General features: G+C 58.8%; 1 protein-coding gene across 3 annotated transcripts in view; it reads left to right on the forward strand.

Moving 5' to 3' along the window:
- PCDH1 (protocadherin 1) overlaps positions 1–14,697 on the forward strand; it is a 47,132-nt gene extending 32,435 nt beyond the window's left edge. The window contains exons 5-6 of one of the 3 annotated variants that reach the window (XM_068697816.1): positions 9,201–9,243; positions 10,768–10,903. In XM_068697816.1, coding sequence (XP_068553917.1) covers positions 9,201–9,226 — 26 coding nt within the window. In that variant the 3' untranslated portion in view covers positions 9,227–9,243; positions 10,768–10,903. Of the gene's footprint in view, positions 1–857; positions 1,356–9,200; positions 9,244–10,767 lie in introns of those variants that run through there. The other 2 variants (XM_068697810.1, XM_068697814.1) reach the window with 2 other exon arrangements.
- The last annotated feature ends 3,012 nt before the right edge of the window (positions 14,698–17,709 follow it).

The following is a 17,709-nucleotide window of genomic DNA, read 5'->3' on the forward strand; positions in this document are numbered from 1 at the left end:
CAGGTGTAATCCTTGCTCCTTCGTTAAGCATGTGTTACTCATTCAGTGCCTGGCAGCCCTCCTTACAGGGGTGCAGGCTTTGTGGTGTCCGACCCGCAGCCAGCAAGCTGCAGCACCCAGGGGTGGGGGGGCTGGCGTTTCCCCTCAGAGAGGAGATACTCCCATTGCCCTTCCCATTCCCACCCTCTCCTGAGGCTGCCTTTCTGCCATGCTAACAGCAAGCAGTTTTCATCAGCATCAGATGAAGGCTGATGATTTATTTTTTTTTTCCAAACAAACCGCAGTCTGCTCTTTTCCTCGTTCCCAAACCTTCCATTTTCAGAGATGAGCTGATGTCCTCCCGTGCTTGTGTTCACCTTTAGCAAGCTGCAGTGGCGTTGACGCCTCCTCTTTTTCTAGGAGATGCAGGAGATGAGATCTCCCCAGTCACGGCCATCAGCTGCAAAGCTCCCCGTGCCTCCGTGGGGAATCATGCCAGCATGATGGCAAGCCATTTAATTCAGAGTCGTTAACCACCTGGGCTGATTCCTTGGCAGGAATTTTGGCTGCACTGCGGGAGGATTTGGCCAGTGTGCTCGCTGCTTCTGCCGCGTGCCAGCCACAAAAATCTTTACCATTTACCATCCGCTGCGGACTTCCAACCTGTGATGCCCCTGCCTTAATGCTCACCTAAACTGGTGCGTGCTGCATTTTACCTGAGTTGGGCTCTCAGGCTGGATGTGGTGCTGGGTGCCCACACCCCATGGTGCCCAAGAGCATCAGCCTGGGTCTGGTGCCCACCCCCTGGCCCTCCAAATGCCCGCTGCTCCCTGCTGGAGTCCTGCGGGGACCTGTCCTCTGCTTCTCTCCCTCCTCAGGGTCTGCGATACGGTGCAAGCAACAAGCTGGCTGCTACAGGCAGACTGCAAAAAAGGGGTGAAACAACAGGAGCCTGTGCTCTCTTTGCTCTTAAGCATCCCAGGAAAAATCCTGGAAAGGAAACAAAGCACCAGCGCACAAATCCATACTGCTGATTCCTCTCCAAGCTTCTTTGGGGCTTAGGCTTGAGCCCCTTCCAGGGGCGGCTTCTCCTCCTCCCCCTGCTCTGCATCTCCCCCGTGTGCTCTGGGGTTCCTTTGTCTGCAGCCCCCCCGGCTGAGGCCAGCCCTTTTCATAAAGTTGTGATTTCTTTTGTCACTTAAACACCTATGTGACTTCAAAGGCCTTGAGCAGCGCTTTGCTGCACGGCTCCCGGCCCCCCTGCAAGAACAATTTCCCCTGATTCATTGTCCTGCTAGTGAAAGATTATTAAATTGTTGATGGAGCTTAACAATGGTTTTGTTCAAAGGCAGACACACGTATGCCAGTTCTTTTCTCCTTGACACAAGAGCCGCAATACAAGCGTACAATGAAAGGCAGCCACCGAGGAGCAAGCGCTGAGCGCTCGTAAAGCCGGCGCGGTGTCCCACGTCCTGGTGCACCTCGCGGTCACCTCCCGGGCTGGCACACGACTGTCCAACACCAGCCTCTAGGTGAGGTCCAAAACCCGCTGCAAAAAGACTTTTTTTTTCCTCCCTACGTTAATTCTTGCTCATACACTTGGGGTTGGGAGGGCCAAGGAGCCACGGTCGCCCCCTTCTTCCTCTCGGAGAGTGCCAAGCGCGCGCCCGCATCTCCCCTCGCAACCTGCGGTGGGGATCATTATATAGACCGTGCAGCCCCGGGCTGCCTGACATTTTGCATTATACAGACTTATTTTCAATTGCTTATCACTTCAGCAGATTTCCAACACTAAAGCTTAAATTTTCCATGCTGGGTTTCCCTCAGGTTGATTTCTTTTTCTTTCTTTCTTAAGTTTTAGCTAAGGCATTCCAGCTGTTTTCTGAGAACAAGACATGCTGTCTCAGCCGTGCTAACAAACTGGTTATAAAAATTTCCTTTCAAGACACATTAGCTTAACTATGCTTTGGAAGAGAGGTGTGGAATTTGGCACAGAAGCTGTCAGCATCGGCTGGGGGTTGTTTACCCCAAAAGGCTGAGGTTTGCACCGAAGGGATGCCAGCACGCATCCCCCGCGTAGCTGCGCCCACACGCCCTGGTGCAGCCTTCAAACAGCATCGTTCTGCAGGGTCCCAGCTCCGTGGACATCCCTCCTGAGGCAAGCCCAGTCCCCAGCACTTGGGGGGGGGTCCCAGTTTTTTTTCGGGGAGGTTGGTGCTGCATGGCATGGGCTGCTCCTAGTCTGGAGTGGGGCTGAGAGCAGCTTGCCCAAAGGGAGCCACCCCTCTGTCGGCTTCTCCCTTTTTTTGGCATTCCCAGTGCACATTCCCTGCCCTTCTCCCGCTTCCCACTGAGGCTGCCACAAGCTCCAGTGCCCTCCCTGATGAGCTGCTGCCAGGAAGGGAAGCACGGCCGCAGCTTTAATTAAATGATAAGGGCAGAGCCCCGGAAGTGGGGAGATAAGTGCAGCGGTGTCTGCCACCGCACTTGCCTGGGCTCCTTCTAATTAGCTTGCAGAAGCTCCGACAAGGAGAGTTAACCCTTAGAGGGAGGCTGGCTGCAGTGGCAGGAGAGTACCAGGGCTGCTCCCAGGGATGGGGCACCAGGGGAGCTGGGGGGGGGGCCCTGTGTGTCCCCCATCCTGTGCCACAGCAGCAGGATTAGACCTCCGCCTTTCACAGGCAAGGTAAAGCTCTGGGATTAGCTGGCCAGGTTCCTTCTGTCTGAAACTGCTTTAACACATCCTGTGCCTGGCGGGTGGCATAGGGCTGCCGTGCTGCTGCACTCGTCCCCTCCTGGGGACAGTGTCAGGGGTGCGGGGCAGGATCCTACTGCAGGAGCCGGGGGAGAAGTCTCCAGGTGCTCTGGGAGGGGAGGAAGGAGGTGGGGTAAGAGGACTGCTGTATGTGGGGAGATGTCAGCAACCCATAATAAGGACCAGGAGCTCTCCAGGGCATGGTGCCACAATGACGTGACCTCTGCTCTGCTGCTGTTCACCCAGACACAGGGCTGTAGAGTGCTTTGCTTCAGAGGGCCACCAAAGGGCTCCTCGGCTGTAGGGCGGCAGGTATCTGGAGCTCTTGGTGGCCTGGCTCCTTCTGGTCACCTCGTCCCATCAGCTGGAGACCCTGGACCATGCTTCCTGGTGTCCCCAGAGAGCCCTGGTGGGACAGGGGGACAGGTCAGCCCCACGGACGCGGGCTGGGGAGCGTCTGGGAGGAATCCTGTGCACAGGAGGCGTTGGCAAAGGCGAGGTGGGAATGTGCACGCAGCAATTGTGTGTCGGTATTTGGGCAGCAGGAATGCGCATACGAGGCATGCATGAGCTGACAGCCCCTGGGGATGGCAGGTGGTGTTCCTCTGCGGATTTACATAACCATCATTAGCTCCAGCAAGAGAGGACGCAAAAGGCAGAAGGGGAAGAGTGGCCAAGGAACCAGCTGGAAGCTCCTTGTCCGACCTCTGTGTGCTCCAGGAGGTGTCACAGGGGTTGGTGCTCCCCAGGTTACTGGGGGGGGTGAATGATGAGACCAGGAAGGTGATTTGGGTACGGCACGGTTTGGTTTGGTTTGGTTACTGCGTGGCTGCCTGGCCCTCCGGGTGGTCTTTTGTTAAAGGTCTGTTGTTTGCAGGAGTCGTGAGCAGTTCTTGGCTGTCCAGAGCACAGTGTTTGGGCGTTATAGGCAGCGGGGTTTCATCTCAGAGGGAGACTTGCCGCTGTGTTTTGTAGAGCACAGGTGAGGAGGGGTGCCCAGCAATGCCCATTATTATCTTTACGTTGCTTGAAATTTTGGCAAACTTGAGTGACGAGGAAATGGTTTTTCATGGTGGATGTCTGTGGCTTCCCAAGTATTTTGAAAAGAGATGTTGAAACCTGCCCAGATAGCTCGCTTCCAAAAGGAGATAGGAAAGGAAATGGCTGGGTTTACTCCATAGTAAAAGAATCCCGCTGCCCCCCAGCCCCAAGCTTTGAAGATGCAATTTGCTGTGATTTCCTGACCCTTTCATTGTGCCTTCTCCGGTTTCCGCAGCCCAGCCCCTGGGGTGGAGTCTCACTGGCAAAGGCTCTTCCCCCTCCCCAAAAAGCCCAGTTCATCTCCCAGGTTTTCCTGTCCTCTCCCCTGCAGCCCCAAAGGACTCCAGGGAAAATATTTTCCACCAGACAGTGGCTCTGGTCTGCCTCACGAAGCAGACTTTCAAGAAGTGAATTAAGACTGTAGGGACAATCCTAATTTTGGCATTTCCTAACCTTTGAACCCCTTAATCCTATTAAGGTAGTTCTTAATGTAATTATTCTGTAATTTAATGTAATAATTCTGCTTTTTATAGCCCAGAGAAGGTTGAAGCCCCGTGGTGCCAGGGCAGGAGATCATCCAGCCAGCACCACAAGTGCAGAATCTGTTAGAGGGGATGCGATTTTCTTCCCTGAGTCTTGCAGGGATTGCAGTGAAGATGGGGGGCAGGTGATTTTGGAGATCTTCCTCTGAACCTCAGGAACACGGGCAGGACCCAGAGCCTTCGGTCTGGATGCTCCCCGTGCCAGCGGTGCGACCCGCATCCTGTTGCCACGGTGATGGCTGCAGGATGCCGGTGTGTCACAGCCACCCGCGGGCTGCAGGTGCAGCGGTGGCAGGGATGTGGCCCCTCCAGCCCCAGCAGCAAGGGAAGGAGGTGGAAGATGTCCCCTGGGAGCCTGGGCTTGGGCCCTTGCTGCCGAGGCCTGTGACAAAGCGTTTTAGCGTTACGCTACCTGTGCCGGTGATGCTGAGGCTGGTGGGTGCATCTGTCCCCATTAATTACACACTGGTTCTGCTGCGATACCCTTGGCAGGATCTGGGAAGTCGTTTGCTTCGGTGCTGCAGTTAGTATATGCTGCCGTAATATACTCCAGGGGCCATGGTTTGATCCGTGTGTGCATCTGGGGGCTGACAGGCCATTAACTTTGGAGCGAGCTGTCTGCACTGGTGTTTAGACACCATTGTTCAGCGTTAGGGGAGCACTGCTCACTGCTGCAGGGTCTGGGGGAGAAGGCTGCGTGCGCTATATCTGTTGACTTTGGTGCCCAGGAGAGATCCATCTGTGTGCTGGCATCAGAGCTGGATCTTTCTCGGTATTTATTGCGAGCGCTGGTGATGCTCACCGTGGCCCAAGAGCTGTAGGTGTGGCGTGGAGCTGCAGTAACCACCTTGATGGGCACTGTAGGGTCGCTCCCAGACACCGGCAGCCATCTGTCTGCGTGCTGTCACGACGGTGTTAAGTTTGGAAAGCCATCTGCCCGGGTGTTGTCGTGCTAGAATTGGTCCCCGAAGCCGTCTGCCTGGGTGTTGTAGTGCGAGGAGTGGTCCTGCAAACCGTCTGCCCGGGTGTTGTGGGGATGGCATGAGCTCATTCTAGGAAAAATAGGGACTGACGTGGACGGCGGGGAGCGCGCCGCTTGTGCGCTCAGCTTCTGATATTTCTCTGCTCATTGATCTCTGGAGCATCGCTGTGGAAATGGGCATCGGTCCAGCCGCCTTCCCCAAGGCCTGGAAAGAGAAATTGGTGTCACGCTGGTGCTGCGGTGGAGGAAGAGGGCTTGTGCTGGTGGCTACGTGCAGTGTGGGAGTCGGGGACCAGAGAGGGCTGCAGGAGGTGATGCTCAGCCCCCCCCCCGTGTCCAGAAGGTGGGCATCCACTTGCCGTGCCCACCTCGTCTGGGGGCCTTGAAGGGGAGGACCTGGTGTCAGGGCTCTGCAAAGCAGCGCAGGGCTCCGCAGCCACCTGCAGCACGGCTCCCCCCTCCCAAAAGCTCTCTGAAGGGGAAGGGGCACTGAGGCAGAGCCCCTGAGCTCCTGTGCACCAAAGAAAGCTCACGATAAGTTGGGGACGAGCAGGGGATGGGCTGTTGAGCATCTCCTGCTGCCAGCAGTGTAGGAGAAAGGCACGGAGAAGGGTGCATCGAGGGGAGGGATGGTGCAGGGGACACATCCCCGCAGCACTGGGGCGTGAAGACATGGAAAGCACTGGGGTTGCAGCATATAAAACCAGGATTTTGGGGCATGCTACCCAACCGGCTGCACTGTGAGGGAGCAGCCCATGCAGCAGTGGTGCCTGGAGCAAGTGGCACCGCAGGGGAGAGGTATCTGGAGGGAACAGCGCTGTGAAACATGGCACCTGGGGGACGTGGTGGCACCGCGGGGGACCGGTACCTGTAGGCATCAGCGCCATGGGGGAACGGTGCTCGCCAAGAGTGGTGCGGAGGGGGGACAGCACCTGTAGGGGGGAACGCGGCAGGGGAGAGCTGCCTGGAGGTAGGTGCTTGTAGGGGAGTGGTGCCTGGGGAGAGCAGGAGAATGGTACCTGGCAGCGGGAGCGCACGGGGGAATGGGGCCTGCTGGGGAGAGCCTGCGGGTGCTGGTGCCTGTAGGTGCGAGAGCTTTGGGGATGGGACATGGATGGTGCAGGAATGGCCCCAGTGAGCTAGGGTGGAGCTGGGGAAGGACGCCCATGTGAGGGAGGTGTGCTGTAGGGAGCTGTGGGAGAGAGCAACACCGGGGAGGAGTCGTTCCCATGGCAGGGACACGGGCAGGGAGGACAGTGCTGCTGGGACAGGGTGCCATGGAAGGTCACCACCATAAGGGACGTCCCAGCAATGCTCTGCAGAGCCCTGAGGGCTCGGTGCAGGAGGAGTGGTGTTGCCAGGTGTCCACACCAGGGGGTGGAGGTGATGAAGCAGCCCGTGCTAGGAGCAGTGTCCTGCCTCGGCCAAAAGCCAGCAGTTTGGACGGCAAGTCCTGGCTTCCCCATCCCAGGTGGGATGGCCTGGGAGAACAGCAGTGCTGCTGGGCTCTGAGCAGGGGGGCTGGATGAAGTTAGGGTCTGATGTTCTCCATGCCATCAGGGAGGGAAGACAAGTCTTTCCCATCTAATGCTTCAGGAACGCATCCTGCTGTGCCTCCCAGCTGCTCTCCCAATCTCCCCATAGCCCTGAGCCTCCCCACGCCCTCCTCGCATGCTGTGCTTCCCTCTTCCCCCTCCTGCGCTTCTCTGCATCCTCTGCTGTGCCCTGCTGTCTCACACCCCCAGCCCCATGTTCCTCCTTCCTAGAGCTGCTCTTTTGCATCCCCTCGCCCCCAAATACCTGTCCTCGTGTGCTGCAGCATCCCTGCTCCCCCAGCCCTGAGCACCATGCTTATGGTACTGATGATGTCTGACACAAGTGGAAGAACCAAAGCAGGGTGTGCACGTTGGAGATGGTGGCAAAAAGCTGTGGTCCAGGCTGGCTGTCAGCCTGTGCTTGAAGATTACCTGGCTTGTAGTGGGCAAGGGAGCCCCAGCCCATCTACTGCAGGAGATGGAAGTGCCTGCTGAGTGATGCTGCCTGCTTTTGTCTTCCGTCTAATGGCACTCAAGTGCACTGTTGAAATCTCCCACGAAGAGCAATAACACTACTAGAGGAGCCCTTGCAAGTGGGATATAGAGAGATAATTAGCAGCGGCACCAATATGTGCCTCTAAGGAGACGGCCCAGCACAAGACTCCTTCCCAAAGAGCAGAGGTGCCCTGGATGCCGGGAGAAGAGGGGGGAGAACAGGGCTGCTGCTCAGGGAGCTTCCCCTCCTCCAGCCAGGGCCGGACCCAGCCCATCTGTGAATGCGTGTCCCATAAAGCCCCCTTTTCATCTGAAAAGTTCAAAGGGATGCGACTTTTACTGCCCCGGCTCATTCCTATGCAATGAGGCCGAGCAGCCCCCAGGCAACCAGAGAGAGCCAAGCAATAGAAAGGGGGGAGCCAGTGGGCTGCAGATGCCCAAACAACCATGCATCCCTCGGGGCAGGGACGTTCAGCCTTCTGGCACGGGGATGCTGATAACAGGATGGGCTGACCCCCCTGGCCTGCAGTGAACAGGCAAAGCTCTGGGAAAACGCAGCGTTTTCATTGACCTCGCCCCCAGAATCGGCCCTTTGTGGGCAGGATTCCCACCAGCTTACCCCCAAAGATTTGTGCTTGCCTGTGGTGGCACATTGAACTCCAGCCCACCGGCATGTGCTGAGAATTAGGCCATGGGGTCGTGTTTGCTGTAAATTGGGGCTATTCAGGAATTGCACCCTGCCCCGTTCCCGGGCTCTGGAAGTGGAGCTGGTTGTGCTCGCGGCACATAATGCGCTCCTTTAGCGGAGAGCGCGGTGCCAGCATCTCACTGCAAGAGACAACGCTGGAAAACGGCTTTCGTGCCAGAAACAGACAATGGGAAAAGCAGAATAAAAGACCCTGAACACCGAGTTCCTGCTTGACCCTGCGATTTCTCAGCTGCTATTGGCGCAAGGAAATCTCCACAGCTTTGTTCCCTGGAGAGGTGGCTTTATTTCAGCCCTGCCGGCACCCTCGGCAGAGCACCTTCCCTTGGAGCAGGAAGCGGGGGCCCCCAGGACTCCCCATTGTGTGAATGAGCAGCACTGAGGCTTTCTGGACATGAAAATGATGACAAGCTGTCCAAATTTTGCATTGGGAATGGAGATGACAGGAGACGGAGACATTGCCTCTTGAACAGAAGTGAAAGGCAACACAACATGGCCATAGGTTGACCAACCAGTGGCTACCAGAGCATCCTGTTAGTCCTGAGAGATAAAAACTGAGGTGCCCCACCTCTGGCTTTGAGTATTTCTCTCTACTTGTGGCTTAGAAAAATAAATGAGGCAACTCTGCACGTGATCAGGGTAGGACAGTTCGTCCATGGCTCTGAGAATGATCCTAAAGCCCTGTGCTGGCAAGCTGAGCTCTCACAGTGGCCTTTTGGGTCACTTTGGTCCCCGTGATGCTTGGTCCCCTGCTGTTGCACCCTGCAGCATGAGCATGGCTGTCCCCTGCACGCGGGTTCCTCTCCGTGTGCCCACCTGAGCGCCCACAGAAGCACATCCAGTTGGGTTGTAGCCGTGTGCCTGTGCGCACAGCTGCCTGCAGGGCTTGGGCCACCACAAGCCAGGTGGCCACAGGCTCTGCGAGCCCTGCAAGGGCCAGCTGGGAGGCTAGGGTGAGACTGGAGAAACCAGTGAGAGCTTGGCAGCGGTGGCCAAGCAGCCTGAAGGAGGCTGGAGCAGGGCCAGGAGAGGCCAAGGGACTCCTTGGAGGCAGTGGGTACCGAGAGGACGTTTTGGGGCTTGGTGCAATGCGACGGGGAGGGCTGGTGGAGGCTGGGGCTGTGCACTGATGTGACCCTCTCGTCCTTTTTCTGCTCCTCATTAGAGTCCCCCGAGCGGAGCAGGCTGTGAAGGGGGTCTGCACGGAGGTATGTCCTTGTGGCGTCTGCCAGGATATCGCAGCTAACACGTGTGCCAGCGGACGGGAGAATTTGGGATGCAGTGGGGGTTGTTTTAGGGCAAGATACGATCCCACACTGCTTCTCTGCTAACTGTGCCCCCTCGTTCATGCCTGTCCCTTCAGCTCTCACTTTTGACCCTTTCCAACTGTTCCTAGCATCGTATGGAGCCTTCTCCTGCAGCGACCTCGTTGCAAGCATGGTGGTGCCTGTGTGTGAAAGCTGTGCAGGGTGACTTGGGGACACACGTGTCCTCGAGCCCCAGACTGGTGGCGGGAGGGACGTGCTGCAGGGACAGAGCCTCAGCACGCTGCAAAGGGCTCTGGTTTGCCTCCTCTCAGGCCTGGGGGTCCTGAGCAGCCTGCCCTTCTGTCCTAGCATCGGCACCAGCCTTGAGCCACCCACAGGCGCCTGTGGCAGTGAGGTGTCCCGGTGGTGGCAGGGGGCTGTGTGGTGCCCCGAGGGGGCTGATGGCAAGGGATGGCTTGTGTCTGGGATGGCTCCTGAAAGTTTGCTCACCTTTGCCTGGAAATGCCATGCTGCAGCCTCTGCAGAGCTGTGATGGGCACTCCCTGTGGCCAGGACATGTGGCCAGGGCACAGCAAGGCCTCGAAATGCCTGGGAAGGAGAGTGGCTGGTGCCTGAGGACACCAGCCCATGACGTGGTGCAGCTGGTGGCCACTCTCCAGCAGCCAGGGAGCTATGATGCCCTCAGATATCCAGTGCTCTCACGGGCCAGTGTTTGGCACAGAGAAGTTTGGACACAGCTGGGGCAGGGATTCACAGGTATCAGAAACGTCCAGCCACTCTGGGGTGGCTATGGGCTCTCCCAGCTGTGTTTTGCCATGTTTTCAGACTCTGGGAGACCAGGAGAGGTCCGAGGACCTCTGGCTGGTTTTGGGGAGGAACCTCCAGTTGGTACTTGGGATGGCTGGTGGCAAGCAGGGCAAGATGGCCCATGGCTGGTGCTCAGGAGACCTGGCTGTACTTGAGGGCAGTGAAAAGCCTGGCTGCATTTGGGACATGGACTGTCCCATGAATTTGGGACAGGACTGAGGACTCCTGTCCATGCATGACAAAGCTTTTGGGGTGTTCAAGGGTGCTGGACCAGGGGGGTCCCTGTGTCCTAGGGTGGGCGCAGGGAGCTCTGCCTTGCCATTGTCCCACCCGCACCCACTGCAGGGGTTTATTGTCCACGGGGAGCTGGGCTGAGCTTGGCAGGAGGCACCAGCTGCCAGGAGCCTTGGGCTCCCCACCCAGCTCTGCCTCCATTCCCTGGGTGGCCGTGGGTGCTTCCATCCCCATCCCCCTGCTGCAGGAGGGCAGAGGCCTCCCAGCCCTGCTCCTCCTCCCAAGGGGTCACCGGGTCCCTCTCTGGGCTGGGAACCCGGCCCTCTTGGTCACCCCATGGGTGCTGGGGGGACCTCCAGCCTCACCCCGCCGACCTGGCGGGTCCCGGCCGTGCCTAACGATGCTCTCCCTTCCTTCTTGCAGACCTCCGGCCTCTGCCCGATGTAGCCATGACTGGGACCTGTACCCGGGAGTGCACAGAGTTCGGCCACTCCGACACCTGCTGGATGCCCGGCCAATCCTCCCCCAGCCGCAGGCCCAAGAACGCCCTCAAACTCTCCACTTTTGTGCCTTACCAAGACAGAGGGAGTCAAGAGCAAGTCGGGAATGGCAGCCCCAGACTCTCAGAAGAGCGCAGCACCAAAATGGCCAACCTCCGCCTGCTCCCCACGTACAGTGCCTTCTCCAATAGTAGCCATGAGCCCTGCAAGGACTCTCCCATGGAGGAAATTCCTCTCACCCAGACCTCGGACTTCCAGCCAGCCACCACCCCCTCGTCCCAGACCACCAAGAGGGAGATATACCTGTGAGGCTGGCCCGAGGGGCCGGGAGCAGACGTGCTTCTGAGGCCAGCGTCCAGAGGAACATTTGAAACTTCGATGCTTTACGGGCTCCTGCGGCCGGGTCTCCTCCGGGTGGTGGTTGAGGTGCCCAGGGGCTGTGAGGACAGCAGGGCAGGGCAAGGCAGGGATGGAAGGAGCGCCTTTATAACCCATTTTCCGGGGCGGGTGGGAGGGGTGAAGGCATCCAAAACCCGATTTCTGAGCACTTGCGGGTGCATGCCTCTGAACTGCGTGGTCGGGGAGGGCTGGGCAGGCTCCTGGTGCGGAGGGCACGGCCGGGGAGAAGGGCTGACGTACCAAAGGTCCGCGCAGAGCTGGTGGAGTTCCTGGGGCATAGGACGAGGGGTGTCCCCGCGCACAGGGAGCGAGCTGCCCGGCTCTTTGCTGTAGACTCCTGTAAATACGAACCTTAGGAATGACATTCAAGTCCTGCCTGATCGAAACTTTTTATTGTCCTTGAAACAAAAGACATTTAAACGAACACACACACACACACACAATCCCAATCCACAGGGAGCAAGTTCCAGCTTTGAATGGTTTGCTGCGTGGAAGAGCCCGCGGGAGCGCAGCGTCCGGCCCACACTCGTGTTCTATATTGTAAATAGAGATGTGACCAGTCCCTGAAACGGCAGCTGGGGAGCTGGAGGAGAGGGGCAGCCCTAGCCGGACTGTAGGGACTTGACTATTTTTCAGCCTGGATCTCTTTCGGAACGTTGTCACTGTGCCCACAAGCTGCAGGGTCCCTAGGGACTGCCCGGTGCCATAGGCGGGGGCCGCGCTGGGGGTGTCCCTGGTGGCCCTGCGCCCGATGGCCGGAGGAGGGACGGGGAAGTCCCCAGGCAAGGGACCGGCTGGGTCCGGAGAAGCCCTCAGTCCCACTCCGCTGGCAGGGAGGTCGGCATCGGCTGTGGCGTCTCAGCCCATCGCCTTGTGCCTCCTGCGGGGCCGGGGATGCCGGTGGGGCCGGCTGTGCCATGCCTTCGACCTCCGTCCTGTCCGCCTGTAAGCCACCATTGCCTTCGTCAGGAGGAGCGTTGTCTCAGGGTCACGCCGGGGGCCACCACGCCCCTGCCCGCTGGTGTCCCACCTCCCTTAGGCCACAGGGCCGCTCTCACGGGCTCCAGCTTTCTCTTCCATTGTCCGGTCCCCGCTGCCCCCGGCTCCCCTGCAGGGTACCCAAGCGGGTGACACCGCGCAGGCGGCGGGGATGGCGCTCCCGGAGATGCGCACGCCGGAGCGGGGATGCCCGGGTGGTGCGTCCCTGAGCACCTCCGCCTGTTTTTTGGGTGACCCCGGCAGGAGGGCTCTGGGGGACTCACGCCTCATTCCTGGGTCACCCTTCCCCGGTCCCCTCCTCCCCGCTGGGACGTGGGGACGGGCTGTGCTGCACCCTTGTTCTTCCCGTACTCGCGCGTCGGTCGTCTTCATCTCTGGGATCTTCCTTAGGGAGCAAGGCCAGTGGTAGCTGCAGGACGGTTTCCCCCGCTGCTCACCCTTGGTCCGCGCACGGGGAGAGGCTGGGGCTCTTCTCACCGATGGCTCGACCAGCACGGGGTGGGGACACCGCAGGGACACGGCGCCGCGGTGCCGCCCCACCGGCTGCTGCAGCCGGCGGGCTGCCCTACCGGTGCTGTGGTGCCTGTAGGGGCCCCCCTGCCCACCTCCCACCTCCAGCAGCCCCTCTCTGAGCAGCTCCTCTCCCTTTGCTTGGGCAGCGGTGGCAGGATGCGGCCAGCTCCCAGTGACCTGCGGGGCCGTGGGGCCCCAGCCCTGCTCCTCGCCTGTCCCGGGGACCTCGGGGTGCCACCCGGAGGGGGCAGGACCCTCCTCCCGGCCCCCCGCTGCTGCTCCCCACCCGCCAGCCGGCGGCCCCGTGGGGCGGGCGCCTCGCTCCTGGTGGCCATCCATCCGGGCGTCCCCGCTCTACCCGCAGCCACGCGGCGGGGCCACGCTCTCCTGGCCTGGCTGCCTGAGCAGGTCACGCTCCTGAACTTGTTTTTAATTGTAGCTCTGTAGTTTCAGGGCCTAACTGGGCAGAATGTGCAATTTGGCCGCGCTGGCCAGGATCTCTGACTCCACTGCCAACTCGACTGCTCACGCCTCCCCGCGGCTCCGGCGGCGGCAGTGTCCGGTGCCCCTCTTGGGGACCCCCCGGCAGAGCCAGATCGGAGGGGTGCTTGTCCAAGACCAGCTTCCCCAGGCCACTGCCTGTGGGTGGGCTCCCTACCTTCTGCTCGGGGTCACCAGTAGGACCCCGAAGCTCCAAGCCCTGTGGCTGGGGTTGCTGTCTTGTCTCCTGGAGCGCCTGGCGATGTTCTCAGTGCGAGCGTGTTGCAAAGGGGGGGGTGAGTGCAGAGGGGACGGGTTCCCGGTGAGCCATGGGGATGGGAGAGACGGGAGCCATGGGGAGGGGTGCAATGGGGATGGGAGCCATGGGGATGGGAGGGATGGATGACATGGGGATGGGTGTCTTGGGGATGGGAGCCATGGGGGTGGTTGACATGGGGATGGGAGCCATGGGATTGGAGGTATAAGGGGTGATGAGTTTGGGGGGGTTCTCAGAGGGGTGTTGGGGCTGGGTCTTTGGAGGGGAGCACAGTGGGGAGAGGACATGGGTGGTGGAGAGGGGATGGGCATCTTGGGGGGGTGAATGGGGAGGAACAGAGGGGGCAGGGGGAGCGGGTCCTCCATGGGGTGCCAAAGGGGGCAGCGGGTCGGGGGGGAGGAGAAAATACTGGGCATTGGTGCTGGGATGGGGGGCAATGGGGGGGTGAAGCTGATGGTGTCACTGGGGACCAGTCTTGGGGGTGGGGGGGGTTGTACGAAGAAGAGGTGCTGTTGGAAAGAAGCTCATTTGCACAATTATAAGCCAGAAGGATAAAGCCTCCGTGCACGTGGGGGGACGCTCCCCACGGGCTCCAGCCTAGACAAGCACAGGGAAGAGGGGGGGGTTGGACGCCTCTGCGGGGGGGTTCACCGTATCTCACACTGCACTAGGACAAGCCAGGGGTAAAACCAAAGGTGGGAGCCAGGGAGCAGGCGGGCTGCGTGGGAAGGATCTAAGCGACCCCTTTGTAGCTCTTCAGTGTTGGTTCTATTTATACGAGATTTCATTTCCTTGCTTGTGATGCCTTGTTTTTTGTACAGTTTTATGTACATGCAGGTGTAGCTTTTCTAAAGGAGAAATCCTATGGCAGAGTAAAGTACCCAACTATTTTTCAGATGGTGACCTATGTCTAAGGCAACGCCTCTTGCTAAGGTTGTATTGCTCTCAATGTGTGATGCATTTCCCTGTGCGGGGAAGGCTTTCGGCCTTGGGCTTGGTTTTCCCCGGGCGCTGTGAGCACAATTGATTCCCTTGTAACTCTTTCTGTTCAGAGCAGTGAGCATGACACCGTCGTGATCCCCTTTCCGTTCTCTCCTGTTCTGTTTGTTTGCTGAGCTGTCAGATGACCAACTCCATTGTAATTAGCCCTTCCTAAAGCTTTACAATAAAAGTGTGAAAACCCGGGTGCCTGTGCCTGGCAGCTTCTTCCCACACCTCGCCTCCCCACAGGAGAGGGCACATGCGGACAGCGGAGAGCCTCAGCACCTCCCACTCCCATCACTGCTCCCTGGGGACCATTTTTTGCCCTTCCACCACCTCCTTCACCCAGCAGGTGGTTTAGGTCCTCTAGGCCCAAACAAAGCATCTGGGCCACCCCAAACCAGGACAGTGCCAGGCTCCCACAGCTGGCACGGGGTCAGGCAGCACAGATGTGCCCCCAGGTTACCCAGGAAGGGTTACACCACCCCAGGTCCTCCCAGGCCCTCCTGGCTTTGTGTCCCCTCACTCCTCGTGCTCCTCCCCACTTACCCCAGGCCCTGCAGCCCCCTTGCCCCCCCATTTACGCCTCCTTTTCTCCTCCTCCCACCATGCCACCTCCTCCTGTCCCTCTCACCTTCACCCTCCTGCACCCTGCTCCCCCCTGCGCCCCTGCCCTGGTCTCTGCATCCCCCCCCATGCAGCAGCCCCCCCCCAATCTCCCCCTCAACATTCAGCCCCCCCACACACTGTTCTGGGAACTGTTGGGTTTCCATGACAGCGAATATCGATCAGGAATTGATGCTGCTGAGAGGATGCTGCGCTGCCCTGCACCATTGGGTGCACGGGGCTCCCCGGTCAGTGCTGCCTTTAGGGTGGGTTTTGGTGCCTGAGAACCCCCCATCTGAGCATGGAAGAGGTATGGTGGGACCAGGGTGGTCCTACAGGGCTGGGCATCATGAGGAGACCAAATGGAGTCATAACCCAGCCCTGGTGTCCTTGCTGGGTCTGTGGGTGCTCAGAAGTGTGCAGATGGGGCAGTTCCTATTTCTGTCCCTCTTCTAATTCTTCCTCCTTCTCCTCCTCCTCTTTCTTCTCCTCTTCCCTCTCCTTCTCTCCCTCTTCCTTCTCTTCCTCCTCCTCCTCCTTCTCCTTTTCCTCCTCCTCTTCCTATTTGGTGGCCTCCCATGGGCTGGGGACATCTACAAAGGGGACAGCAGGGGACCAGCTGCTGCATAAGCTTTGGTCTGACCCGGGTTCTGCAAGCACGTCTGCTTTGCAGGGGTCCTTACCTCACAGCAGGACCTGCATATGTTCTGGGAGGACGCCAGGCCAGGGCCACGCGTTTGGGTGGAAACCTCAGATCTCGTGTCTCCTGAGGGCCCCCCCATGCAGCTTCAGCTGTGCAGCTGCCTGTGCAGATTTGGCAGATTCATCTCCAGTGCTCATGGGGCAAAGTGGAGCAGGGCTGGGATCTCTCTGGGCTTTGGCCAGGTGCAGTGGCACTGTCTTCCTGATGGAGACTGCCCCTCCTGAGGCTTTGTCCCAGCAGGGTCTTGCTCGGTAAAAATCCCTGTGAAGTTTAAAGCAGTGCTGTCAGTAAGCAGAGAGGATTGCCTTCGCTTGGTTCCCTGACGTCTGGAGCAATGGGCATTTCTGCAAGCCCGAAACAGGGAACTGGGTGGAAATCACAGAAATGCCTGATCCATTTTCACTGAATCCTTAAAGAAATTAAATGTTGCTGAGGAGGTTCCCAGACCAGGCAGACCTGGCTGAGGTGGCTGGATGATGATTTCCCACCACGGTGGCACGGGTGAGTGACGGGATGGCACGGCTGTGGCTGCAGTGGGGGCTGTGGGTCCACGGCTGGCCTGGAGCAGGCAGTGAGCTGCTGCTGTGCCGGGCTGGTGCTCGGGGCATAGGCTCAACATGCACAGAATCATGGAACGGCTCAGGTTGGAAGGGGCCTTAAAGATCATCCAACTCCAACCCCCTGCCATAGGCAGGGACAGCACTCACTAAATCAGGTAGCCCAAAGCCCCATCCAGCCCGGCCTTGAGCATCTCCAGGGATGGGGCGTCCACAGCCTCTCTGGGTAACCTGTGCCAGGGCCTCACCGCCCTCTGGGTGAGGAATTTCCTCCTGACCTCTCATCTAAATCTCCCCCCTTTTAGTTTAAAGCCATTCCCCTTTGTCCTGTCATTATCTGACTGAGCAAAAGGTCACTCTCCATCTTTTTTATAAGCCCCCTTGAAATACTGAAAAGCCATAAGGAGGTCAGCCTGGAGCCTTCTCTTCTCCAGGCTGAACAGCCCCAGCTCTCTCAACCTTTCTTTATAGGAGAGGTGCTCCAGCCCTCTGATCATCTTTGTAGCCCTCCTCTGGACCCACTCTAACAGATGAACAACTTTCTTGTGCTAGGGGCCTCAGACCTGGACACAGAGCTCCAGGTGGGGCCTCACAAGGGCAGAGTAGAAGGGGACAATCCCCTCCCTCCCCTGCTGCCACCCCTCTGCTGATGCAGCCCAGGGTGCAGTTGCTCTTATGGGCTGCAGGCACGCACTGCTGGCTCATGTTGAGCTTTTTGTCCAGCAGAACCCCCAGGTCCTTCTACACAGGGCTGCTCTCACTGAGTTCTCCCAGCCTGTGCTGATGTCTGGGATTGCCCTGGCCCAGGTGCAGCACCTTGCACTTGGACTTGTTGAACCTCATTAGGTTCATGTGGGCCCACTTCTCCAGCCTATCCAGGTCCCTTTGGATGCCCCCCCTTCCTTCTCTCATATCAACTGCACCACCCAGCTTGGTGTCATCTGCAAACTTGCTACGGGTGCACTCTGTCCCACTGTCCATGTCATTGATGAAGACATTAAACAGCACCAGTCCAAGGACAGAGCCCTGCGGGACACCACTCATCACCAGCCTCCACCTGGACATGGAGCCACTGATCACCACTCCGGGTGTGACCTTCAAGCCAACTCCTTAGCCACTGAATGGTCCACCACCCGATATGGAGACCAGGATGTCATGCGGGACCATGTCAAAGGCCTTACAGAAGTCCAGGTAGATGCCATCAGTCGGTTTCTCCTTGTCAACTGATGCAGTCCCTCCATCACAGAAGGCCACCAGATCGGTCAGGCATGATTTACCCTTGGTGAAGCCATGCTGGCTGTCTTGGATCATCCTTTGTGCTTTGACATTGCTTCCAGGAGGATCTGTTCC

The sequence above is a fragment of the Anas acuta genome, chromosome 14 (genome assembly GCF_963932015.1).
Source record: "Anas acuta chromosome 14, bAnaAcu1.1, whole genome shotgun sequence".
Lineage (NCBI taxonomy): Eukaryota > Metazoa > Chordata > Aves > Anseriformes > Anatidae > Anas > Anas acuta.